The 26,391-nt window shown below is 41.2% G+C and overlaps 1 protein-coding gene across 11 annotated transcripts; it reads right to left on the bottom strand.

Annotated features, from left to right (window-relative positions):
- Positions 1-4,036: 4,036 nt before the first annotated feature.
- On the bottom strand, positions 4,037-26,089 carry atxn2 (ataxin 2). Of its 11 annotated transcripts, none has more exons than XM_086314782.1 (26): positions 25,541-26,087; positions 23,777-23,807; positions 23,326-23,385; positions 22,886-22,957; positions 22,126-22,276; positions 21,271-21,285; positions 19,310-19,434; positions 19,066-19,157; positions 18,697-18,885; positions 17,788-17,960; positions 17,204-17,452; positions 16,002-16,190; positions 15,522-15,701; positions 15,262-15,366; positions 15,003-15,073; positions 14,511-14,875; positions 14,206-14,269; positions 13,943-14,089; positions 13,282-13,299; positions 12,578-12,644; positions 11,475-11,668; positions 8,721-8,847; positions 8,458-8,646; positions 8,127-8,341; positions 6,183-6,360; positions 4,037-4,855 (listed from the first exon to the last, which is right to left on the bottom strand). In XM_086314782.1, exons 1-26 carry the CDS (start codon positions 25,651-25,653, stop codon positions 4,827-4,829), a joined length of 3,408 nt encoding a protein of 1,135 aa, XP_086170908.1. In that variant the 5' UTR covers positions 25,654-26,087; the 3' UTR covers positions 4,037-4,826. The 11 variants fall into 11 exon arrangements, with proteins under 11 accessions (XP_086170908.1, XP_086170909.1, XP_086170906.1 ...); XM_086314783.1 differs by having other exon boundaries at positions 8,127-8,344; positions 12,584-12,644; positions 25,541-26,085; XM_086314780.1 differs by having other exon boundaries at positions 8,127-8,344; positions 25,541-26,084.
- Between the last annotated feature and the right edge of the window lie 302 nt (positions 26,090-26,391).

The raw sequence follows: 26,391 nt of genomic DNA, 5'->3' as shown, positions 1-26,391 counted from the left end.
TCCGTCCTCTTTCAACACTGGTACGATCGGGGCTGCCCAGTCCGAGAACTCTATTGGCTCAATGACCCCTATCTGTTGTAGTCTCTCCAACTCTGCTTCCACCTTGGCCTTCATGGCGTATGGTACAGTGCGTGGTTTGAAAAAGCGTGGCCGGGCAAAAGGGTCCACACACAGCTTCACAGTGGTGCCCCGGAGAGTGCCCAATTCATTCTTGAACACATCTGCATACTTTCCCAGTAACTCTGCTATTACCGTTACATACCTGATTTCCCTCCAGTTCAGGCGGATTTTCTGCAGAAGGTCACGACCCAGCAGACTAGGCCCCTCCCCTTTCACCACCAGCAGTGTTGCTGCAGCTTCTTGACCCTGATATGCTGCATGCACCTCTATAGCACCAAGCAGGGGAATGCATTCACCTGTGTACTGTCTAAGGCTTATCTCAGTCGCTTGGAGGGCTGGTGCCCCGCCCGAGTGCCACAAGCTGTGGTAGGTGGCTTGGCTGATCACCGAAGCTGAAGCCCCTGTATCCACCTCCATTCGTAGCTCCTTCCCATTTACCTGGATAGTGGCATAGATGGGCTCCGCACAGCACTTATTAAAGCCAACCAGATTAAACATGTTGAAAACACACTCATCCTCCTCAGGCGCCATGCCCTGCAGGTGATGAGTGTTTAGTTTGTGTTTTGTCTTCCATTCCTTCTTTGATTTCTCCTTAGTGCCCCTTTTTCTTGCAGTTATGGCAGGTACTGTCTTTGAAAACACAGTCCTTGGCAAAGTGTGCCCCCCCACACCGGTAACACTCCAAAAGCTCCCTCAGTTTGCCCCTCACACTCCGAGATACATGATGCACCTCGGTTGAGTGCATATTGTTGTTAGCTTTCCGAATGTCTTTAGTGTTATTAGCTGCCGTTTCTATTGCCTGAGCAATTTCCAAAGCTTTCTTAAAGTCCAGTGTGGGCTCCCCCAACAACCGACGCTGCATGCCATCATCATTTATACCACACACCAACCTGTCGCGGAGCATGTCATCCAGCACGCCTCCAAACTCACAGTGCTCTGATAGCTGTCTCAGCTCCGTCACATACGCAGCCACCGAAACTCCCGGCTTGCGTGAATGAGTGTGGAATTTGAACCGCTGAACAATCACGGAGGGTTTCGGGCAGTGATGATTTTGCACCAACGTCACCAGTTCTTTGAAACTGAAGTCCCCGGGCTTCCGAGGCGTCGTCAGGTTACGTATCAACTTGTAGGTCCTCGCTCCACACGCACTGAGAAGAACTGACCTTTTTTTTTTCTTCGTCCGAAATGTCGTTTGCCAAGAAAAAGTGTTCAAGCCTCTCGACATATTCAATCCAGTCGCCGTCTCCCTCGGCAAACTCCGTGAGCGATCCGATCGTAGCCATAGATGCGAAGTGGTAGTCCGACTGCAAAATCCGTAGCAAAAACTCAAAACTGTCCGCGTTCGGCTTTTATCCTCGTCGCCAAAAAGGTGTTATAACCTCAGGATAAAAATGCTCGGAAACTCAAGTGCTAGTTTTAGGACGTTTACTGACCACTTTTAGAAACAACCACAGCTAGTCGCACACATACAGGAAACTGTCCCACACATAACATTCCGGCAGGGAGAACCCTGAAAAACCTCTGAAGGTTCCGGGGTTCAACGCCCCCAAACATACATTAACAACAACACTGTCTATAACAGTTATTAACAAAGGCAAAAAAGTATATTTTGTTAGATAAGTAGATCTGAGTTTTCTGTGATCTACTTTAGCCCAGTAATTTATAAAACACTTTTTGGTAGCTCCGACCTTGCACTGTAAACTCCACCCCCTGAGATTTTTTCAGTGTTTTTGGACACATGCAAACCCACATGGATACATTATGGGTTATTCACAATAAACAGGATTAAATTTTTTTTTTTTTTTTTTTACATTAAACAAAGAAAAACCCAATATTATAAAAAAGCAGTTTAACACTTGCACTTATGTATTTTCCTTGCTCAAAATCAAATCCAGTCATTTTATTGCTAAGATTGCACTCAAAGAGTGAAATGGACAACTTTTTCCATTTACTATTCAATGCACAGTACAGTGGAAAACTCTTGAGTCATCACTCATTTGATTCACTTATTTACTTGAATAGATGAAAAATAGTAATGAAAATGCAGTTCGACACCCATTTTCAAAGCAAATACAAATGAGGGGTGGCTCAGGACTTTTGCACAGTACTGTACCCTACTACTGGAATGCCATGTAAAGACCTGAAGCTTTGTAAATCTAACGTCCACTTGCCATGCTGTGTTATCAGCGTTCTTGAGACTGAATAAATACAGTTAGCGTTCAGAGATACAGTGGCTTGCAAAAGTATTCGGCCCCCTTGAACTTTTCCACATGTTGTCACATTACAGCCACAAACATGAATCAATCTTATTGGAATTCCACATGAAAGGCCAATACAAAGTGGTGTACACGTGAGAAGTGGAACAAAAATCATATATGATTCCAAACATTTTTTTTTACACATAAATAACTGAAAAATTGGGGGGGAAATTGGGGTCTGCGTAATTATTCAGCCCCCTGAGTCAATACTTTGACCTTTTGCTGCAATTACAGCTGCCAGTCTTTTAGGGCATGTCTCTACCAGCTTTGCACATCTAGAGACTGAAATTCTTGCCCATTCTTCTTTGCAAAACAGCTCCAGCTCAGTCAGATTAGATGGACAGCGTTTGTGAACAGCAGTTTTCAGATCTTGCCACAGATTCTTGATTGGATTTCGATCTGGACTTTGACGGGGCCATTCTAACACATGGATATGTTTTGTTTTAAACTACTCCCTTGTTGCCCTGGCTTTATGTTTAGGGTCGTTGTCCTGCTGGAAGGTGAACCTCCGCCCCAGTCTCAAGTCTTTTGCAGACTCCAAGAGGTTTTCTTCCAAGATTGCCCTGTATTTGGCTCCATCCATCTTCCCATCAACTCTGACCAGCTTCCCTGTCCCTGCTGAAGAGAAGCACCCCCACAGCATGATGCTGCCACCACCATATTTGACAGTGGGGATGGTGTGTTCAGAGTGATGTGCAGTGTTAGTTTTTTGCCACACATAGCGTTTTGCATTTTGGCCAAAAAGTTCCATTTTGGTCTCATCTGACCAGAGCACCTTCTTCCACATGTTTGCTGTCCCCCCCACATGGCTTGTGGCAAACTGCAAACAGGACTTATGGTTTTCTGTTAACAATGGCTTTCTTCTTGCCACTCTTCCATAAAGGCCAACTTTGTGCAGTGCATGACTAACAGCTGTCCTATGAACAGATTCCCCCACCTGAGCTGTAGATCTCTGCAGCTCGTCCAGAGTCACCATGGGCCTCTTGGCTGCATTTCTGATCAGCGCCCTCCTTGTTCGGCCTGTGAGTTTAGGTGGACGGCCTTGTCTCGGTAGGTTTACAGTTGTGCCATACTCCTTCCATTTCTGAATGATCGCTTGAACAGTGCTCCGTGGGATTTTCAAGGCGTGGGAAATCTTTTTGTAGCCTAAGCCTGCTTTAAATTTCTCAACTTTATCCCTGACCTGTCTGGTGTGTTCTTTGGACTTCATGGTGTTGTTTCTCCCAATATTCTCTTAAGACAACCTCTGAGGCCATCACAGAGCAGCTGTATTTATACTGACATTAGATTACACACAGGTGCACTCTATTTAGTCATTAGCACTCATCAGGCAATGTCTATGGACAACTGACTGCACTCAGACCAAAGGGGGCTGAATAATTACGCACACCGCACTTTGCAGTAAAAAAAAAAAAAAAAAAAAAAGTTTGGAATCATGTATGATTTTCGTTCCACTTCTCACGTGTACACCACTTTGTGTTGGTCTTTCACGTGGAATTCCAATAAAATTGATTCATGTTTGTGGCTGTAATGTGACAAAATGTGGGAAAGTTCAAGGGGGCCGAATACTTTTGCAAGCCACTGTAAAAAGCTAGAACACAAGAGTGCACGTTCACAGTAACGACACACCAACAGTACAAGCAAACCACAAGAAGCAGTTCAGTTTTTAAAACTTTTTTATTGTTTTTAAATTTTTTTGCTCATTTTTTAAATTATTTATATTATCTACAAAGTAAAAGTTTTAACTTAAAAGTTACATAAGGGTCGGGTGAGAAGTGGGATCTGATCACCTCAGCCGTTATAATTTCATAACACTTTCTCCTGTCCTCTCGGCTGCCAACATGAGTTTATTTCACAGAAAGTTTCTCGTCATGTTTCATTTTTAGTTTGGTTAGAAACGTGTCGTGTAGTCTGGAAATAAATGCAGCACATAGCAGCAGCAATAAACAGTAGGATTAATACTGTCTAAAGGTTGGAAGATTCTTTTCATAACAAGGTGCGGACAAAAATTACGAGTTCCAGTTGAATTTTCTTCTTCACACTCGCTGATTGTTTACTCTCTTTCACTTCTTACTTGGCAAGCTGACTTAAGTTGCAATTTGGGACCCCTGAAAGTGTGTGTAGATGTAGGTATAACTATCTGTGTTTGCAGATCTGTATGTGTATGCGTGTGTGCTTGTGTGTGGGGGGCCTGAATAGGAGCAGTCTTGTCTGTTAAAACTCTAGCTTGTTAAAACATGTCACTGCATCAACCTGTTAACATTCTCTTATTGCCTGGTCAGGGAGGGAGGGAGGAGGGAGGGAAGAGAAAAGCTGATGTGAAGCATGTCTGGTGAGGATGAGGGAAGAGAGGAGAGGGTGGGCTCTCTCATCCTCTTCATCGCCTGGTTATGAAGGCTCTGGTTGAGAAGCGCGGCGCAGAGCGGGTCCCTCAGCTCGCTGACGCATCTACAGCTGCTGCTGATGATGAGGTTGCACTGCAGGGATGACAGAAAGTTTCTTTGTAACACGTTAGACAGCTTTACAAAATACAAACTATTGTTTTAATTACACTCAAATAACAAACCAGTAATTCTCCTCCAATCATCTAAATCTGCACCTAAAGACGGAGTTTTCCCTGGTTTAACCTGAGGAGAATTAAATATCTGATAAAAATAAATAAATAAGTGTGTTTCTTCTGAAATTACCATTACTCAAAATCTCACCCCGATCATGTGTCCCAAGCTGAATCTTTTTAAAGACCTATCTTTAAATAACTGATGGTTCTGCAAAGCCCACAGTATGACTCGACCATCTGCATGGCTCTTATTGTGTGTATCGAATAGAGGACAGATGTTTTCCTTACAAAACACAATCTGAAAGTCACCAGTTCACCTTCGACCAGTGTTTAAATGCAGTTAGCTCAGAGCTGGTTAGTTATTAGCCCCTCAGTGGATGCACCTTTACCACCTTTACATCTTTCAGCCTTTTATGACTCAGGGGTGAAATGTGTTTCTTGTACTGACTGGACACTTGTTACTTTGTCCCAAAGAATATGACAATATGTTAAAATCTTCTGACCAGTGACTGCTGACCTATGTGTCAGCAGTGTCCACTCACATATTTGCCTGCTGGGAATAATACAAAAATCACCTCTTTATGGTCATTTTTAACTGAATCAGATGAAAGGTGTAACATGTGCACAACTTTTATTTATTGCTTTATTTCCCAGGGGATAAATTCTCATCTGAATCAATTCCTACACAGGACAAATTTTACACGCCAAGTTTATGATTTGGGTCAAATACAGCAGCTGCCACTTCTTTCAAAGCTACCTTTTCTTGGCCTCTGTGTTCGCGGGAGTCGCCACACAGAAATCTTACTTCCTATTAAAATTCATTATTTTGAGCTGACTGTAACAAAAAAACAAAACAGAAAAAACAATTTGTGTCCATGAACATGACCGACTACATTGCTGTTCTCCATGGCACCGACACTTGGGTGTCCACGCCTCCCCTGCCTGCACAGGGAGTGACGACAGAACCTCATCAGACTTTCATGGCTGAGGGATAATAACTGTCCAAAGAATTAAAAAAATAAAATTATGTGTGATTGCCCCAGCTAACTGCCATTATATCTATTAATGACACTCACCCCCCATGCAAAAAGAATTGAAGTCTAAATATTTCAACCATTGCCATGAAGAGTACTCACTTATTGCCTCAGTTTGCACAAAGGTGTAAAGAGGAGCTAGTAATGTAAAAGAACATTAGAGAAGGAAAACAACACAGTCTCTTTATAGAGGAAGGAAAATAATAAAAATACCTTGTGGATGTGCCAGGTAGGAGAAATGTGTGGTTGAGGAAACAGGGATGGGGTTAAGGGCAGTCTGGGGCATAGGTGGCTGTGGACCAGCTGGAGGACCCTGGGTAGCCATGAGCATCATTGGGGGATGGGTGGGTGCCGGGTGGTGGGATGGCACAATACCAGACTGCATATGGGCCTGGGAGCGAGAGAAAGAGCACAAGTGTGAGTGAGTGCGCCAGAGTGAGAACAAAAGTGTGACAGTGAGAGATCAACAGAAGGACAAAAGCCAGACTGGGTAAAACGATGAATCAGATGAGTTTCAGTGACACAGCGTTTCACGGCTCCGCCTGTCTGTTACCGACAGGAGCAGCAGCTCTGAACAGACATCGCATGATTCTGAATGTTTTTTTTTCCTGTCTTCTTCAGCAGCCTGTTTACATAAAGGTGGGGCTCAGAGACAAACGCACATACAGCATGTGACTTCAGCTAAGACAATAACACGAGGTTACAGTTTACTTTTCAAGTTTGACTTGGAAACGGCAACGTTTGTTTTCCATGTGCAATGAAAACTTCCTGTAAAATGAAACGGTGCGAGTACTTTAACACCTGTAGAACAAACAGAAAATAAAAGAGCACTTTCACTGTGGTCGACCCTTCACGCATAAAAGTCTCCTTAACGTACAAGGAAGGAAGAGCCAGGATAACAGAGGACAGGACAATAGCACAATGATTACCTTGAAAGTCTTGCTTTTAAGGCTTATACATGCCCAGACAAAATCTGAAACGGATCCACCACTAGAAGAAAAAGTTTAGCTTCCTTTAGCCAAACACAAGGTTTATAATATCTCTACTGTACTGAGACAGGGGTATGAAATCCTGCCAATCACAATCCTAGGGCTTTGGAAAGCTGCTCCACTCGAGTAGCATCATACAATTTACAGTTAAAAATATCCATATCTCATATTTGGCCTTGGTGGAGGCCCTCAGTAGAGACAGATTGATGTATCTCAATGGCAATATTAGCTAATTGGCAGTCTATTGGTATCTGTATTTATAATGGTCAATAGATGAAGTAAAGTTGATGTGTGAAACACTCTTCAGCCAGACAGATTGCAGAGTGGCCTCTGGTGTACAATTCTGAGCAGAGCACAAACAGGTAAATAACTACACATAATGTAACAATGCTAAGGAAACCCATTTGTTTCATGTATCTAGGGGGAACCCCCCCCCCCCCCAAAAAAACCCCCAAAACTGTCAGCTATTAGTCATCCTCCCTCTGAAGCAATCTGCTTTATCTCCTTAACCAGTTTCCTTCTGATTGGCTGCCCCTCATAAACAGATTATTTGAACAACAGCTGCTCTAAGCCAGAGCTGCATGTCTGAAATGATCATATTAAGGCCATCCACTCTCACTGACTTCATACATATGAGAGTAGAAAAGACTGAAACTGATCACTTAGTAACTTAAGTCGTGCACAAACACTGAAGTCATCATTTGAAACTTTGGGCAGGTTTATTGTGAGCCTTCTCTGTGATCAACTCTATAGCCTATATATGACACGCAACAAGGGAACTCTCAATAGGTCTATTTAAAGAATTCCTTCATAGACTCAATGGGGCCAAACTGCTATGGGTATCCAAGAATATCTCTGAATTCCGTGGTTAGGTTGTCTTCTTATCAGGAAATAATGTTTCTTTTCCTCTGTACCCCACAGCGTACCGTGAGAATGACAGCGCTACATCCCAACTTGATCATACTGCCAACAAAATGTCTACCTCATTTAAAGGGATTAATAAAAGCCAAATATGACCCATTCATAAACTCAAACACCTACTGGAATGGATCCCAGACCTTTCTCACACCCACAGTTAAGTCCAGCACAGGAAACACTGCCAATCTGATTGCCTGGCTTGAGCCACTGTGGTCGCTGTTGAGCACGTTCACAGCAGGCTGTGACCTACCTGCTGCACGTGCGCCATGTGGTTGGGGTTGTAGCCATGCTGGACCTGCTGTGGGTGGATATACACAGCCTGCTGAGCAGAAGGGAAAGATGCCTGTGGGGACTGAGGGTTTGGCCCTGGGGTCATCGAAGGTGGCGTGGGTGCCAAGGCCGAATACATCTGCTGCTGTGGAGGCTGGTTAGCCAGGTGGAGGGCCTGGGCTGCTGCTGCTGCTGCTGCTACAACAAAAATCATAAACACATGTATACATTACCATAATGCTCCACTTGAAAAAAAATCCAGCTCCATGGGGGGAGGGGGTAATTACTACCGCCAACCTTAGGGCACTCACCTGCTGCTGCCTGTGGGTGCTGTGGGTGCTGGACTGGGCTGGCAGCTGGATGGCTAGGAGGGCCTCCATGTTGTGGTCCACCCTGCTGTGCCTGGCCTGTAGGCGTGGCAGAGGGCTGAGGGTGCTGCGGGTGAGGGTGCAAGGTGGCACTAGGGTGGGGGTACTGCTGAGGCATTGGCCCTGGAGACACTGAAACAGCAGTCGGCGTTAGTAATAGTGAAAAGCATTAAAAATCACACCCCGTGCATTGGCCGCACACGTACCATACATGGTGTGTGTCTGCTCTGGGTACTGTGTAGTAGAGGAAGAGACGAGACTGGGCTGGCCATGCGTGGGAGGCGCCATCATCCTGGCACTGCCCTGCATCACTGGACTGAACACATGCTGTGCCTGAAAGAGGCAAAAAGGAAGCCAAAAAACTGAGGAAAGCCTCTATCAACTCCTGCCGTCACAGTTTTGGTAACTGAGTGCCAATTTAGAGAGCCAACATTTGTTCAGAGGCTGCACATGAAATATGGACATAAACACTTTTTTGTGCTTCTGATGCATCTGTTCAGAGAAAGGAAGCTTATTTCTTTCTTGGTTTATACTTTTTTGTAATCATTAGTTAGCCGACTTGCATTTCTTAACACCAGCTCAATTTGTAAGCGCTGTGATGAAACTGAAAGAGAAAAAAAAATGGCTTCTATGGTCTCACTCTGTGGTTCTGGCATATCACATGAACTGTGGTCTGATAAAATCTACAGTAATGCATTCTATGTTCATAGGTTGCATAAAACATTCTCACAAGCTTTCATTTAAAGAGCCTGTGTGTGAGATCATGTTTGTCTGTCTCATCCCAAAGCTGGCCATCTTCACTCAATTTAATTGGCACTGACGATCAAAGTGACATAAGGTTCATTATTTTTGGGGCATCAATGATTATGTGCGTACGATGTGTGTTCGATATGTCCTGAAAAATGCTTCCTTAAAGAATTATGTATTTAAGAGGCCAAATCCTTTCATGACTGTGTTAAAGAAAAATGCAACATTCATGAGGTTTAACTTATTTTCTTACATTTATTTACCTATTTTACATTTCACAATAGAGATGGACCGATCCGATATTACGTATCGGTATCGGTCCGATACTGACCTAAATTACTGGATCGGATATCGGAGAAAAATAAAAAATGTAATCCGATCCATTAAATATCACGAAAGCACCTCACAAAACTTGCAACACACCGTAACTCACCTCAGAACGTTAGCAGTCGGAGCAGTATGCATCACGTGATAGAGCGGCTGTGGCATGCGGGACCTGTCAGTGGTCTGGATAGCATGTGGAGCTTCGCTAGCAACCCGGCATTTCATCTCCGACAAAGTTATCCCGAGAGAAGTAAAGCAAGTGTGTAAGTCCATCTCTGAATGTTTGTAAAGCATTCCTGCGTTAAGCTTAACAAGCGACTGCCTCTCGCTCTCCTGCTGCTACTTCAATCATGAAACTGCTTAACGATCAGCTGATCGGCTTTTCTGTGCGAGTCCGTGTCTCTAGTTTGCTTTTGGCCCACGTTGCACCAGAAAGAGGAAACCAGCGGCTGAACAACAGCAGAACGTTTAAGCTTGATCAGCTGTTGTTAGAATTTATTTATTATTACTTTCTACTCGAGGATCTTTTTCTACGTAGCTGACGCTGGTAACTGTGCAGGGGCGGATCTAGCAAAGTTTAGCCAGGGGGGCCGATAGGGCATTAACAGGGAAAAGGGGGCACAAAGACATACTTTTCTTTCTTATTCTCATTTAAAATGTCTAGCTTTTAATAAATAATTATCTGACAGCCAAAGTTTTAATTTGATGCAAAATGTATAGAAGTCCATTACTGTATATAGTGACTATTAAGTCTAATATATATACCCTAGTAAGCTATAGTACTTTTTCCTTTGGGAAGGTACCATCTGTGCAGTCTGCAATTTTGTTGAAGAAAGATGTTGAATCTATATAATATTTCTTGAAAAATAATTGATTTCTGTGCATTTTTTTTTTTCACACTGCATCAAATTAAGGTTGATTACGTCGATTAAGCATCATGAGGTGGAGTGTGAGGGGTGGTTCCCTATTTTTTATTTATTTATTTATTTTTGTTGTTGCTGGGAGTTGGAACCCTATTAGTTAGGTTGCTTAATATTTATGCTAAGTACTCTTTAAAATACCAGAATAGGGAGGATGGTGTAGGTTGAAGTTTATTAGATTGATCAGTATTGCTGTACTATGAAATATTTTTTTTTGCATACAGGTATAACAGAATAGCTTTAGTGTAGTTGTTGTTTTAAACTTGAGTATGAACTTATACAAAATGCAGCAAGATATTTAAAAAACAGTTTTGTTGATTAAAAAACACTATATCGGATTCATATCGGTATCGGCAGATATCCAAATTTATGATATCGGTATCGGACATAAAGTGGTATCGTGCCATCTCTAATTCACAACTTAACAGTCATTGTGGTATTGGCATCAAGCCTCAGATATCTTTTTGTCAATACCATCTACTATTCATTAGTAATCAACATAAAAAAATATAAATGTGTGCTTTGAGTAGGCTCTGCTCCAAAAAGTGCTTGAGCCTAGCTGTTTGTATTACTGGGGATTTTCCAGGATTTTTTAAGTCACTGCAGTAAAAGCTGCAGTTTTTCCAATGACAGCCTGTAGCAAACAGGTAGTAACTCTTCAGGTATAAGAAGCAGGAGTACACTTTGAGCTCAATAAATCAGAGGTGATAAAAAAACAAAAACAAAAAAAAACTGGCATGACATTGGCACCCCATCAAACTGCTAAAGATCACCAGCATCTGTCAGCCAAATCACCGACAAGTGAACAGCTGCGGGAGATAAAAACTGCCAGTTCTAATTGATGGTACCAGAGAAACTTTAATGGTTACATACGAGTCTTAATAGACGAGCCTGTTCAATCTATCCTTCCTCAATGAGCTGCTAAAGGCTGTATAGTTGTGATACTGCTGGTGCCAGAGTAAATCATACCTGTGACTGGTAGTGAGGCATCTGCTGGACGAGCTGCTGACTGGTGAACTGCTGTGGGCTGCAGGTGAAGTACTGCGCTGAGTAAGCCGGGCTCGGTGCTACAATCGGTGGCCCTGCTGCTGTGGCTGGGTGCATCATGGTGGGTGTGCCTGGCGGATGGTGCTGGTCTGACCTCTGCTGGGGCATGTTGGGTACTAGAGATTTATGTTAAGAGATGGGCAAGATGGAGAATAAGTTCAACATCCCATATCACACATATATATACCAACTCTAGAGGCTTTGGTGAGAGAGAAGGGTCATTGGCTATGAAAGACACTAGTAAAGTCTATATGTGAGGGGGAGAAGAAAAAAAACACAAGCAACTGATCATATTATGAGCCATATTTAAACTTACTGAAAGATAATAAAGATTGGCCAGATCAGAAATTAAAAACAAAATCCTGAAGCCTCTCTCTTGTAAAAGCAAACTACAAAAATACTTGCACAACAGCATTTCTGTACCTGCGTAATAATTGCAGGTCGGTAAGCGTGTGTGGTAAAACAACATATACAGCATCAGTGGTTTTTGGTGTCCCGCGTAGTGAGAAGAATATACAACATTCTTTAAATGATTGTATAGCGATTGCTGTTGTTGCACGTTTGATTTTGTGTGGGCAAAGCAGCTCAATCCCCCACATGAATAATCAACGTAATTAATCAACCAATCCATCACACTTCATGTAAGACTGGGGAATTATTTTCAGCTTTCATTATTCTCAGCTCCTCATCATGATATTGAGTGACTGGTAATATTTCAGATTGCAGGCTCCTGCGTGGTGTGCTTCTGCAGGAAGCCCTCTCTTTGTTTTTTACCCCATTAGGAATTTATTTACTCCACCAACAAGACATTTTAATTCAACCGTTTTGTAAAAAAATGCCACAACAATGCCACATTGTAAACAATGTTTGGGCTGACTCTGAAAACAAGCTTATTATCACATACTGTCCAAATAGCTGGTTAAAAATATTTATGTATTCACATGGTTTGTAAATATTGTTCACCAAGTTGAAAAAAAGATTATGTGGGAGGGAAATGAGAGAAAGAAAGCGGTGGTTATTCTCACCTTTACCTGGTCTGTAGGGTTTAGATTGGCTCACTGTCATAGGCATCTGAACCTGGTACATGGGAGACTGGAGAGAGGTGAGGAACGAGGAAAGGTAGGGAAAAACAAAAAATAAAAAACATGTTTATACTCAATTTTCTGTGAGATTTCCAACAAGATTATAAAACAGACAGTCTGAGGATAAACATGGGTGCATCTATGCTCATTTGTCTGGGAACCTTAATAACAATCTGGCTGCAGATAAACTTTTCATCTTCTTTTTGTCTAACACAAACAGCTTACTAGAATGTAAGAGCTTGTGGGAGTCATCGCTTACCTGGGGCCACATGCACTTTCTACACCTGACTATCACGAGCCAAAAAGGTGTTTTTACAGCATTCATAATACTGTTTTTTCAGTTCCTGAACTCATTAACATTGTCCACCATGCATTTGTGTTACAAACACCCCTTCAGCAAAAACAAGCTAGCTTAAACTCATTTTAGCTTGCAGCCATTTGTTTGGAAAACAGATGGAACAAAGGGAAATGAGCACAGTTTTAAGTCCATCTGAAGAATTGCAATAAGAAGTTGGCAAACCAACATCTGATGATATTAATTCAACAAGCAAGCAAAACATCCCAGTACTTATTGGGCTTAAAAAATAAAATAAAAATAATACAAAAAAAAGTTTTTAAAAATAGAAATCTTAGAAAAATTCACAAACCTTCCATATTATGCTTTTCTAATGGAGCGAGAGAGAGAGAGGGGAGGAGGAGGGGGAGAAAAGGGAAGAAGAACCACTTTTTAGTTGTTATCGTTTGCACGTGTCTGATGTTGGATCACCAAGTTTTTCTTAAAGCAACATAAGAAATGTATTGATCACAGCTACATATATGCAACATCAAAATTATATCTATACTAAACTTCTAAAAAAAGCTTTGACTAAACATTTCTAAGCTTGTTATGCAAATAATCACCTAAACATTTCTCAGTTCATTCTGTAAGAAAACCATGTAACTAACACCTTCTCAAAAGAAGACAGGGAACAACATGTCATGGGGAGGGGGACCTTTTTCCCCCCTAATGCTTCTTCTGCTACATGGAGGGAAAAAGTTTACAATGAAACAAATGACAACAAATGTGAGCTTTGTCCTTAAAAACACAAAATACACTGAGAAAATAATGATGGCAGGCATGAATCAAAGAAAAGGAAAGAAAATTACCACGTGAGGACAAACATAGACATGTTAGTCACTGTTGTTAGGGGTTGGTCTGAATGAACCCTGCATTTCATACCAACACAGTGTGATGCTCTGGGTGATTTGCACTGAATAAAAATGAATATCTCCATAATGTACATTTCAGTATGCAGGTGTGTATCTCACCTGAACTCCAGGGCTGACTGGCGTCAGCGGATACATCTGGGGGAAACAGACTGTCTGGCCATAAACAGTTGGAGGTTGCTGGACCACGATGGAGGGGCTGGGCTGGCCTTGAGGCCGGGGAGGCGTTGGGGTGTTGGCTGGTTTGGGCTGAGGGAAAATACAAAGAAAAACAAAAGCATATAGAGACATAAATAAATTAAATACCAGACCTAGTTTTTGGTTTCCAAATGTTTTAAGCTTGGCAGAAGTGGGTTATAACTTACCTGTGTATTAAACCTGGGTTTGAACTCATTAGCATTTGGGTTCAGGGTTGATTTTCTCACTTGACTGCAGAGAGAGAACAAATAGAGAAAAGGAATGAAAAGGAAGAATTTGTTTCTGAAGCTACTTAAACTTCATTAAATTGTGTTTCTTTAAATTAATAAATATTTATCATTAAATAATTTGTTGTTGGTTTTGGACAGTAATAAATCCCTACTGTGCATTATAGTAAACTGACTACAGACCACACAAAATGCAATAAAGTCATTTTTGGTTTTCTCGTGGAATGGGTCTCCTGTCCACTCACTCCTGCACTGCTTCTTTTTTCTCCTCCTTCTCTTCATGCTTGGGCCCGCTGAACGTTGAGGTGGCCGTCGTCTGAACTCCCTGTGACGTCACATCAAGCCCTGGCCTCTTCTGGTCAGTAGCAGAGGGAGACTGAGACATTGCAGCGGGGCTGCCAGGCTTACTGGTGCTTGTGGTGGTAGTCGGTGGAGCATGGGTACCACTAGGTGTGCCAGCAGCAATTACTACAACACCATCTTCAGTGGCCTCCCTCCCCACTGTGGAGGCTTTGTCCAGGGGAAGATCTTTAGGTTTGTCTGCAGGGTCTCTAGCAGACTTGGTCATCACTGGTTCACAGGGAGGGTCTGGGTTGGAACTAGACTGCAACTGGCAGAGGGACAGAGGAAAGATGAGTGGAAGAGGGGCACAACCTCTGCTAAAGCCTCACAAACATGAGATGAGATCAGTCATATCTTAGCAATTTGTATGTCATATAAATTCAAGATATACTTACCCTAAAATCTACACTAAATTTCTTTAAATTATCTATTTGTTTTCTGTGGTCTGATGGTATAGAAGGCGGTCCTGCAAAGTGAATGGAGAGAAATAAATGCAGATTCTGGAAATATCAATTTTTAAGACATTGTTACATTACGACTACTAAAGAAAGGAACAGATGAGAAACCCTCGTACTCATGTTTAAAATTGTATTGCTTCTCAACATTCTGAGGTTAAAAAGAACAAGTTAATGCAAATTTCTAGTGTTTACCAACCTTTACAAACTTGTCTTGTAAAACTAGGTGAACTTTCCAAAGGCTTGATGTTCTCCTTGTTTGTAGGAGATGTTTGTCTAGTCTCCTGGGCACGACATTCTTTTGCTAAACATACAAAAAAAGAACGTTTACTTACTCCCATCAAAATGATTTAATGATAGCTTTTTCTGATTGTAGCACTTATTTATTCATTATAAAAACCAACAGACGTGTTTTCATATCACTATTCATACTCAGTCCTTTGTTAAACTTCAGCTTACCATCTCCTGATGAAGAAGTGACTATGCTGGGGGCAGGGCTAGCTGCAGTAGGAGAGGAAGCTGATGTTGGAGTAGTAACAGTTTCCACAGGAGCTGTACCTGTCTGAGGTGATGGGAGGGAAGAGGAGCCAGCTGAAGCTCCACCCATACTATTCTGTCGGGGGGAGCGAGGTCTGTGAGCTGAGAAGGGGAGAAGAATTTGGTGTTCACAACACATTCAGGTTAAATAACAAACAATAACAGGTGCTTTGAAATATGCCCTCCAGTGGCATTAAACTAAAATCTCTGCAAAGGGAGAAAAATACTGGACTAGTAGGTTCACCATTGGGATGCATTTAAAAATCCTATGTTGCCTTGTTCTCAAGTTACATTGCATTCACAAGCTTTGGTGTCCACACTACCTGCCCACCCAGCAGGGTGACAATATCCCATCAGCCTTTTATGGCTGAGGGGTACAAACTATTCAGATTAATAGTCTACCTCCGCTAACCACTGAGGACCATGTCCCTCCAGAGGAAGAGCTGCTCCTGGTTTGTGGAGTCACTATGGACTCTCCAGGGGGATTATGGGAAATTAAGTCCACTCCTTGGGGTACTCCACTGGTCCGACAGGGTGGCACTCTGTGAGCACGAGGCGTCCGCTGAGATTTTGGAGACATCCTTGGTGGACCTAGAGATGTATAAAGACAGAGGCAAATGGATAGAAGCTGGTAAACACACAGTGACAGCAAAGTGAACATGTGTTTCCTAGCATCCCTCTGTTAATTGTTTTTTGTTTTTTAACTCACCAGTGCCTCACAAAAACTTTCAAAAACTCAAGTCTACATGCTGATAAATATCACACCAAACAGTAAGGTTATTTGTTGCATGCATGCATGCTAGTGGAGAAATTACAGATGATCCTGTAAAGTGATCAAACACCACATCACAACCAAGCAAAGTGAGAGATGAGAAATGGGAAAGCAAAGGCCAAAAAGTGAGATGAACAGTGGCCTACAGTAACAGCATATTAAAAAAATAATGAGAGGCCAAACACTAGTTAACAATTTTTCTATTCAAGTAAAAATAATTGACGTCAAGAGATTAAGCCTCACTACCAGTTTTTTGGGGGCTTTTTTTGGAGGAACTCTGGAAATTGACGGATCACATTTCTGGTCAACAGTTCGTATCCCAATGGAGTGGAATACAGAGAAGACTTTTAAAAACCGCATGTGAAACTTAACTGGTATTACAACCACTTATCAAATTTGTCAATTCAAATATCTCTGAGCATCTTTCTCATGCCTCAAACATCAAGCCTTTTTTTTTTTTTTTTTTTTTTTTTTTTTAATTAGAATATCATCGTGCACCTTCTTTTGAATGATCTACCAGAGAAGTTGATAAATTGGTGCCTTAAGTGTTACCACACCCAAAGCATGGCACACATTGGTGCACCCACATGCCAAGGTGAAACTGCCTGATGTACTGACAGAGAATCAGAGTTTTTCAAATCTGATCCCAACTCAGTCTGACCAAGCAATTTCTCCTATTTCTGCTGTTCCACACTAGACCTGGGCAAACTTATTTTTCAAATAAAACTGATCGCCATCAACTTTGAAATATTTCACATTTCTTTGTGACTTAAATCCCTCCACCTTCAACTCATGTTTTTTGCCCAGGTCTACTCCACAGAGATGTGGGTACCTTCTGAAGACATGCGTTTGGCCAGAGCGGAGGCTGGCGATGTGGGCCCATGGTGGGAAAGGGAGGATGAAGAGGAGGGATAAGAGAGGTGGGATGAATGAGAGGAAGGTCTGGAAGGTCGAGAGGGGGGCCTGGAAGGTGGCCTGGTGGGCGTGGTTGCCCGATGAGGCAGGGAGGAGGGACCGGACTGGTAACGAGAAGGGGGACGGGAGGAAGGAGATGGACAGGGTGAGGGCCAATGGGATGAACCTAAAAGAGGCAAGGACAAATGATCAAGGATGACACAAGCTATAGTGCAGGGGAAACAAAGGTATAGTGGGGACAGAAAGAAGAGAGAAATTTAATTAAAAAAAAAAAAAAAAAAGACAAGGGATGGGGAAACAGGAAAAAAAATTGCTTAAATAAAAATAAACTAACAAGATAACACAAGAATAACCCAAACACTTTGCCACTGCAAAAGAACTTATTTCGAGTCGTGGTTTGATCACAACAGTGACTCACTCATCCACTCCTTTACTCTCACAAAGACTGTGTTTGATTTGCAGCAAGTAACAGCAGATTTGTAGGTGACATATTAAATATACCTCCATTAACCACCCTCTGGTCGGATCCAGAACTGGGACTGTAGTCGTGGGGTCCTGGTCGAGGAGTGGGGGGTCCAGCTGAGCTCTGACCAAGACGAGGTGAATTCTGACGCCCTGGCCCCCATGACATTGCCTCCCTGTTTCTCTGACCAGGAGGAATGTACTTGTTCTCTCTACAAACATACAAACAGACTTAACTCAGCTAAACATATACACAAGGCAATAATAAAGATGAGCAATTAATTCTATACTTTATTCCATTCCAGTAAGTGGTCATTAGCTAAAATGAGCTTATTTTTTAATTTTAATTACCAGTTATAGGAAGTATTTGTTATAGGAACATTTGCTGTCTACTTGTCTAGTAGGCTTAAATATTCCTCCCAAAGAACAGGAAAAGGGGCAATAGAGTTCTACATGCAGCACAAGAAGCATTAGAAAAAAACCGACAGAAAACAAACTCCACAAAGATTTTTTTTTTTTTAAAAAGGCACTAACAGCAGTAGTAGTAGGCCCTGTTCAAAATTTTTAACACTCAGTTTAGAAGTTCTTTGTGTATTATGACTTTGTGTTCTTCACTGCCAGTGCAAAGCCAAATGAGCAAGAGAAGCATAAACTAAAGCAACAGTTTTATTTCAGTGCCCCCTGGTGACAGCACACAGCTACAACACAGATGATTGTATGCAAAGCTCAGCAGTATCCTTTTCCAGCTCCTCTTAAATTCTTATAACAATAAATTGTGAATAATGCGAGTTCTAACAACTCCACAGAATGCATCAAGAGGCAATAAAAATTGAAAATCGTTCAAATATGTTTACGAACACAATTACATTTACATAATTGCAAAGTGTACACAAAATGTATTCACAGAAACACGTAGTATTTTTGTAAAAACTCATATCCTGGCACCACCTGCCAAGTGTGTGAGTCTCCCTTTCCCCTCGCACAACAGCAGTGAATTTCTCCTCGTCAGTCCGTTCATCATTCTCCAGAGCAACGCGGGCCTTGTACGTGGCACTAGCCTCGATCTCCTCTGCCAGCTGGGCAGCACGCGCCTCCCTCTTCAAGAACTCTTCTGAGTTGTCCCTCTCTAAAGGTACCCTGGGAAATAAATTCAGGTTAGACAAGGAGTAACATGGGACAGCATGGTTCTAAGTCTTTAATTTTATAATAAAACCAGATTAAAGAGTGAACGTTTGTTTACTGTCAGAGATTCAAAATTAAACATATCTAGTATGACAAGTATACAAACAAATACATGGAGAACATGAAGAAGCTTACGTATATGTGGACAGGCTGCTGTCATATGTGGACAAGACTCCATATTTCTCCTCATTGTACTTGAACATGTCATTGGGATCCCACCCATTAGACTGATGTGAAAACAGTAGCAGAGACAGAATTTGACAATCAGCATGTGAACAAATTTAAATGCTCTGGATCACATGAAACAAACTCTTTGTTTCGGTTGAATATATAGCAAGTTTAGCACCAGCCTGTTTCTGGTGTCTGATACTTTTCTCACCACATCAGTATCCAGAGACTCGAGGCTATCAGAGTTGTGGGTCTCTCCTCCATCCCAGGGCTCAAGATCTTTTTCTTTATGCTCGCCATTGATCCGGCCAGTCACTGCTGCATCTGTGAAGTTGTCTGAAACATGAAGAAAAGAATGTATATATTTATGTACTGCATGATACCACACACACACGCATGCACGCACGCAGGCTCCACTCTCACTGCTTAGAAAACAAAGTGCTCATCATGCTTCAAGAGCCTCTGAGAGAGTTCTTACAGCAAACGTCTATATGGAGAGTTTGACGGTTCAGAAAGACACACCGAGTTACATCCAAACACAGGTTCAACAGGATTTTGGGGGGGGGGGGTTCCTTTCCCAAAAAAAAAAAAAAAGCAATTTTCTTGAGCTGGCATTGGTGAGTCTGGAAGTGTGGGCAAGACTTGTGAATAAAGGGAGAGTCCTGAATCACTGTCAGAGTATGTAGCATAATGTCTCTAGGTGCTACAGTATTTTCAGATGGCTCACTTTTATCAGAAATTAAATCCAGCTACGAGCAGTGTCTACAATGCTTGACTTGCACCCTATTTATTAAGAATCACCATAGCAACATCTTGAAAGGGAGCACATTAATTAAACAATTTACTTTGGGCTAATTGCGGTTTCAGGATGTTCATTATTTTTATGTAAATGTATGGAATACATTGACTCAACAAAGTCATAAACAGACAGATCTGCTCAAAGAAAACCCCCAATTATAACTGAATTGAAATTCTAATCTCATGTTAGCCCAAGTCTGCTCTCACATTTGCAGATCTGGCACCAGTGAACTATGTGCTCAAAGCATACCAGCCACCTGGAGTTGCTTATCTCACACGTCATAACTCATTTCACAATACAAAAGGCATTTAAGCGTTTCAGGCACAGAGCAAGTTCAGAAACATTAGACTGACACCATACGGGCAGTTGGGCCAATAGACCTGGTTTATATTTCCAGTGTTTGCTGGCATGCTTTGTGCACACTGTCCACCAAAGGAATTATACAAAGAAAGAAAAATTTTAAAATCAAACGTGAGAATAGTGAGAGGTAAGCAAACATGCATTTAGACTGCAGTTAATTACATGACCTCAAAGCATTTCAGTGCCAAACAAAATTAAACTTCTCCTAATAACCTTTTAAAAACAATGCTCAGAAAACAAATGATGTAAGAGAGCCCAGTATGACTTTTGAATCAGTTGCTTTCAATGGAATCACATTAATGTTGCTGATAATCTACCATTTAAGTGTGACATGACTCGAGCAAGGCCAAGAAAGGTTTAAAAAACAAACAAACTGATGTTTAGGAAAAATCCTATAAAAGATAAACTAAACAAAAGCAATAAACATTACCTTCTTCTTATACAAGTCACTGCTTCATCATTGCCACTTCTTGTTGTTTATTTCCCCCCATCCTATTTTCTCTGGTTTTCACAATTTCTGTGATTTTTTATTTTATTTTAATACAAAGCACTTTGTAACCTTATTAACACAAATAAAGTTTATATTAGTATAAAAGAAATTACCCAAATGTATCCCATAGGCTGTATCAAAAGTTAAAACTGGATAATATTTAAAGACTCCAAAAATCAGCTTGAATGATTTTGAGGGAATAATTCTTCCACCGAAAGCAACATGCAGTCTGAAGACGCAGTTAAAAATATAAAGCAACACTGATCAGCAATACATATCTCATTTTTAGTTTTTGGGTGTATGAGAGCAGTGATCCTAAAACTTTGAGAATCATACTGGAATCAAAATGCAGTAACAATACATACAGCAAAAAAAAAAAAAAAAATAGATCATCATGCCCAAATGTTCATAAACGTTACATTTCTAATTTAATATCTAATTTAACAGGTCTAACATAAGAGCACAGTACATATTTTTAAGAGCATACAAAGATGTGCAAAAGGAGAAAACAGCCATAGATTACCTGTGTCTGAGGAGACTAGACCATTGGAAAGGAGAGACACACAGATGACAGATAGTCAGAAGAATGACTGACAGATAAAATGACTGGCAATCACACCAACAGTTAAATTCATACCAGACATATTTATGATATGGTTCACCTAGATATAAGTTGTAAAGGTACTCAATTCTAACAATCTGAGCTTGGGTCAAGCCATGTCTAGTGCACTCCTCACATCCCATGATTTCAACTGATCACTTATTGAGCATTTCTTTAAAAAAAAATAAAGGGGCAAGCAGACAAACATGGGTACTTTTGACATTTTATCTTTCTGTGTAAATTTCACTCACTTCACAAGTTGTTAAAGTGAAGTGGCATCATTGTAGTGCCATAGTTTCAAATCATGAAGCAAAACCCCTCACACCTTCATGCCTGTATATTTTCAGACAACAAAACTCTCCTGCAGAGTCAATTATCGTCCAAAGCAGAATCATATGGGTGTACATGAATTACATGAAGCAGGCTCCTTCAGCCTTTATTGAGTGTCCTTGTTGCACTAGAGCAACCTTTGGACCAATCGATAGATCAAATTAGACTTCAATGACTGGCCACTCTGAGCAGACACACAATACTTAACTCACAGAAAAGCCTCTGCAACATCAAGATAGAGAAGACTGAGAAGGGTAATACATTGTATGTATGCAAAGATGGGAATTCACTGACATACGTTTATATTTTCATATGTGTAAATGGACAGTGTGACAAACTCACCCAGTTAACATTGTCCATAGGTTTTCAATATGCGCATGATAACATCTCCAGTTTCAATAACTAAAAAAAAATCTTTGCCAAAAAATAAAAATATGACCACACTACCTTTCCTGGCGAAATTTAGGTCCACATCTTTAAAGTTCACAACTACGACATCAGAAGCCTTGAAAATGATGCTCTCTACAATATCTTCTTTCCTGGGCCCTGTGCTCGGTTCTGTACTCTTTCGGTGGGCTGCATCCAACACCAGGTCACACTGAGGGAGAAAAATATCATTTGAAACACAGAGGGCAAAAAAACAAAAAAAAAAAAAAAACTATCTGCAAAAGACACAAGAAACTATGGACACAGGAGACTGGGACAATGCACTCTTTCATGCCCATCACACTCCACAGTAGCTAGAGACACAAAACAGCTATAAACAATCTCAAGAACAACCCTAAAACTAAAACATACTGAGAAATCTCAAGAGATCTGTTTTAAGCATCACAAGAAAGATATGTGGTGTATGGTTATGAATTAAAGATCTGGAAAATTGTTGCAGGCTTCCTTTAACTATTAGTCAAATAAATCACTCATCACTCTTATCAATTAAACTACTTTGTGTAATCCTGGCATCAGCAGAAAACCTCAAATTTACTTATGATTATTACTTTTGGGAAATAATTCAGCCTAAAAGGGAAGGTAAATGCTCAAATATCAGAAAAAGCAATGCCGGTCTAAACCACCTTAGGGGTGAAACTAGTACCTAGTGTTAGCAAGACTCCATCACATTTAACCCTAATCATATTCAGCTAGTGAGAAAGTAACAGATTTCCCTCCATATTGGCACAATAAAGAATACCACATTATGCATGAGCCTTACCTCTGGGCCATAGGTCTTAAATACTCCCTCATAGATGGCTCCATTTTTCACTTTAAGCTCACACTTGGTCCCCTACAATTAAAGAGGCTTGTCGTTATATACGGTATGTGCCTTTCAGTACAAATTTTAACTTACATGTTCAAAAATATAAGTTCAGAAACCCATTTTTCTGCAAGGCAAACCATTGATTGATCAATCACTCGTTTCCTTTTATGCAACCAGCTGTCTCTACAACAGGCTTTGTTTAATGCTGTATAAACAATTTGAAGAAACAGCATGTGGTAAAACAGACTGCAGTAAATAATGTTCTTACTAACTCACTTAGAGTAAGCATGATTCACATGGCTACTTCATCCAAGGAATTTTGCAACTATGCATATTCTTATAATCATTACACACAGAAAAAAAAAAGGAACAAGGTAGGCACACAGTAAACGTACCACCACTGAAGTCAAGACATGGACCATCCTCATATTTGCATATACACCATTGAAAATGACCTAAAGAAAAGATACAATTAATTTTGATGCTCCCATTTTGAGCACAAAAAAGATGCCAAATAATGTCTCATCACTGTGGAATACCAATACACTTGTTCCATTCTTAATGCAATTAAAAAGGCGATATCTGGATTTATGCTTTCTCTGGCATTAAAATGCTTTAAAAAGAGGAAACCAAGAAAAAGAAGTGTTAAAGCATTGTGAGGGTTTTTCCTGCATAAGATAAATTCTGGTGCCCACCAATGACATGCCTCAAGAGGAAAAAAACACCATCACTATGTTCAAAAATCTGTTTTTTTTTAAATTTTATTTTATTTTTTAAGTTTTTTAAAATACTCAAGCTTGAAGGTAATTTTGTTTCTCAAATGTATAAAAATAACAGGTTACTCACTGCTGCTGGACCTTTGCCACTGTGTCTCCCCCTGAGGGACAGAAAAAAAAAAAATCGCATTTTGATTAAATTGTTGTCAAACTCACCATCAACTGTAAAAAATAAAATAAATAAAGACTTGACTTAGCACATGCGCTGATATGTGCAACTCACTAAGAGAAATCATAAGAGGCAGTGATTAAGATGATACAGAAGTGCACTTGAAGTTAATCAATACAAGCTATATAATTTGCTTTAACCTTAACCTCATTTCTAAAATATACTTTCACAGCATACTGCAAGTATCTGCATATTACAATCACTTGTAGCAAACTACAGAGAACCAGGTTTAAGAATACATGAGGGTCTTATAATGATGCTTTACTGAGATTATGACTGAAGAGGACATGTGAAATGTTTGCAGCTGCAGACATGAAAATGAAATCACTTTGGTTTTATCAAGTATAAGATTTATTACCATCACTATCGATTTCAGCTGTGGAGACATCACCACAACCATCAACACAGCCCTCTTACTTGATCAATTGTTTAAATTGTGGACATTGACTTCATATTTAAGATCGACAGAATTGCTCTTGCAGATCACATTTCCAATGTGCAATGTAAATTCTGAAATTTCCCCAGTGTCTCCAAAACATTATGCTTATAATAATGATGTTTGTGATGCAATCTAGCCAAACACTCAGCCGCTAAGAGTTTTCCCAGGCATGTCCTAAAATGCACCTTGTTCAGCAGCTGGCACATAACCAACCATTCAACGTAAGCAATGGCCACTAACCCCTATATTATATCCGTTGCAGTAAATCAGCCCTAAGCTTTCTAAAACACACTTAGCCATGCCATTTTGAGCTGTAATGTGCAGGTTTTGTGAGCATGGTTATAAACTGGACCAATATTCATTTATAGCATCTTCACGATGAATCCTACGCAGTGAAAGGGGAGTGCTGTCCTAGTGACCGGTGAACAGCAGCCTGACCACCAAAAATCACAGCATGCATGCTGTTCATGCACTGACAGTGTGCTTTATCTTCATCTTGGGACGACGTGTAGAGAGAAAGTCATGCCTCAAGGACACTATTTCTCACGAACAGCAATGGCAACGTCAAGGTTGAAAGCCAGTCGGTCTGTAATACCCCCGTTTCCACACCCGCCCCTTTCTTCTGAGCGCCCACACGCTTTATATCCATTTCCTGGCAACCCCGTTGCAGCAATGTTGCGGTAACGTACCAAGCTACATGGCAGCCAAAAGACAACAAATGCCGTTGCGTGTCCCCCATTAGCCAACGGTTACAAAACTGAAATGCAAGCATAGGCTGGCAATTGGCTAATTAACGCTAGCTGACTTGGCTTCAAGCTTAGAGTAAACTGATACCAGCAACTTGGCAAGCAGCGTCACTAGTACTACACTCATGTGAGGAAAGATAAATGTCCACCCGAACATGTATTTATGGAAAATCAACCTCGTGGTGGCATGTTTGATTTAACGTGCCAGAGAAGATAATGTCACGTCGAAAGTTGCAACAGCACTGGACCAAGCAGACAGGCAGGCCTCGCTAGCTGAACTGCACAACTGGCTGACCAACACGTCGCAAGGCCCGCACAACGTTCACAAACACGCACTAGTTTTGGACCACTTAACGGCAATGTCATCTCTTACAACCGCTACCGTTTGGCAGTGACTATGGCCAAATATCGAAAACGTGTCAAACCAACCCTCCTTGCTGTGTTTTTGCTTCGCTATGTTAACGTTCTAATTTCACATACCTGCCCAGATTCTGTCTTCCCCCGCCGCTTCCTCCGGCACCGGAGGCGGCGGCGGCACCGGCGGTGCTACCACCGCCGGGCTTGCTGCGATTTCCACCGGCCTTCATTGACATGGTGATCCCATAAAAGACAGCGTCTTTAACAGACCAGTTTCACGCCGCAATTTCTTGACGATGAGACGGTGTGCGGTACCTCACTAACGTTGGGCAATCCGAAGACCTAGCTTAGCCAGCAGGCTAAAGTCAACGTGCCTGTTCAGGAGGATGCTTTGCTAAGCAGCTAGCCTGGCTAACAGTTGCTAGCTAAATTAGCGACCTGTACAATTCCTATTAAAACTGAAAAAAAATATATTTAAAAAAAGACAACACGCTCTAGTAACTTTTCCGAAATGAACATGTGTGTTACACCTCTTGTCAATTTGTTATATAATTATTATCTCAAAATCGGGTTTGCAGCTATCTCGGATTCTTTCCGTTGCTAACAGCGAAAAGACCAAAACAGCCTGAAAGGGGGACAAAAACAGCGGAGGGATATGAGAGGCGTGACGGCTCGCAACACTTCACTCTATATTTTTATACGCTGTGTTATTTGAAAACTATTGATCTTGTAAACAGATGAACATGACCATCTTTAACGTAAAAACCCAATGCAGACATTTGTGTTAAAAGAGACACAGTTACATCACGGCACTATTTTCAGGAAGTCCATGAATTTTCAATTACTATGTAGTGTCATCCACGTGAGCCGGCGAACTCACTACTAACATACACACAAACACACACACACGGCGCGTGTGGGCATAGTGATGGCTAGTATCCACTGAAGCATGAAGGTTTCCAATTAGCAGGATT

This window comes from Aulonocara sp. 'chitande type north' Nkhata Bay, linkage group LG12 (genome assembly GCF_057382095.1).
Source record: "Aulonocara sp. 'chitande type north' Nkhata Bay isolate Kocher_YH1m ecotype deep benthic linkage group LG12, A_spYH_male_GT1.1, whole genome shotgun sequence".
NCBI classification, from domain to species: domain Eukaryota; kingdom Metazoa; phylum Chordata; class Actinopteri; order Cichliformes; family Cichlidae; genus Aulonocara; species Aulonocara sp. 'chitande type north' Nkhata Bay.
This window is presented reverse-complemented; position numbering and strand designations above follow the sequence as displayed.

What these genes read in the sequence shown, in the direction of transcription:
- atxn2 (XM_086314791.1), bottom strand. Translation starts at nt 25,653, where the DNA reads ATGTCAATGAAGGCCGGTGGAAATCGCAGCAAGCCCGGCGGTGGTAGC. An exon ending in GTGGCAAAGGTCCAGCAGCA is followed by an intron (nt 23,386 to 23,776) that starts GTGAGTAACCTG and finishes TCTTTTCTTTAG; the next exon opens with GTCATTTTCAATGGTGTATA. An exon ending in TACAAGACAAGTTTGTAAAG is followed by an intron (nt 15,074 to 15,261) that starts GTTGGTAAACAC and finishes TTCACTTTGCAG; the next exon opens with GACCGCCTTCTATACCATCA.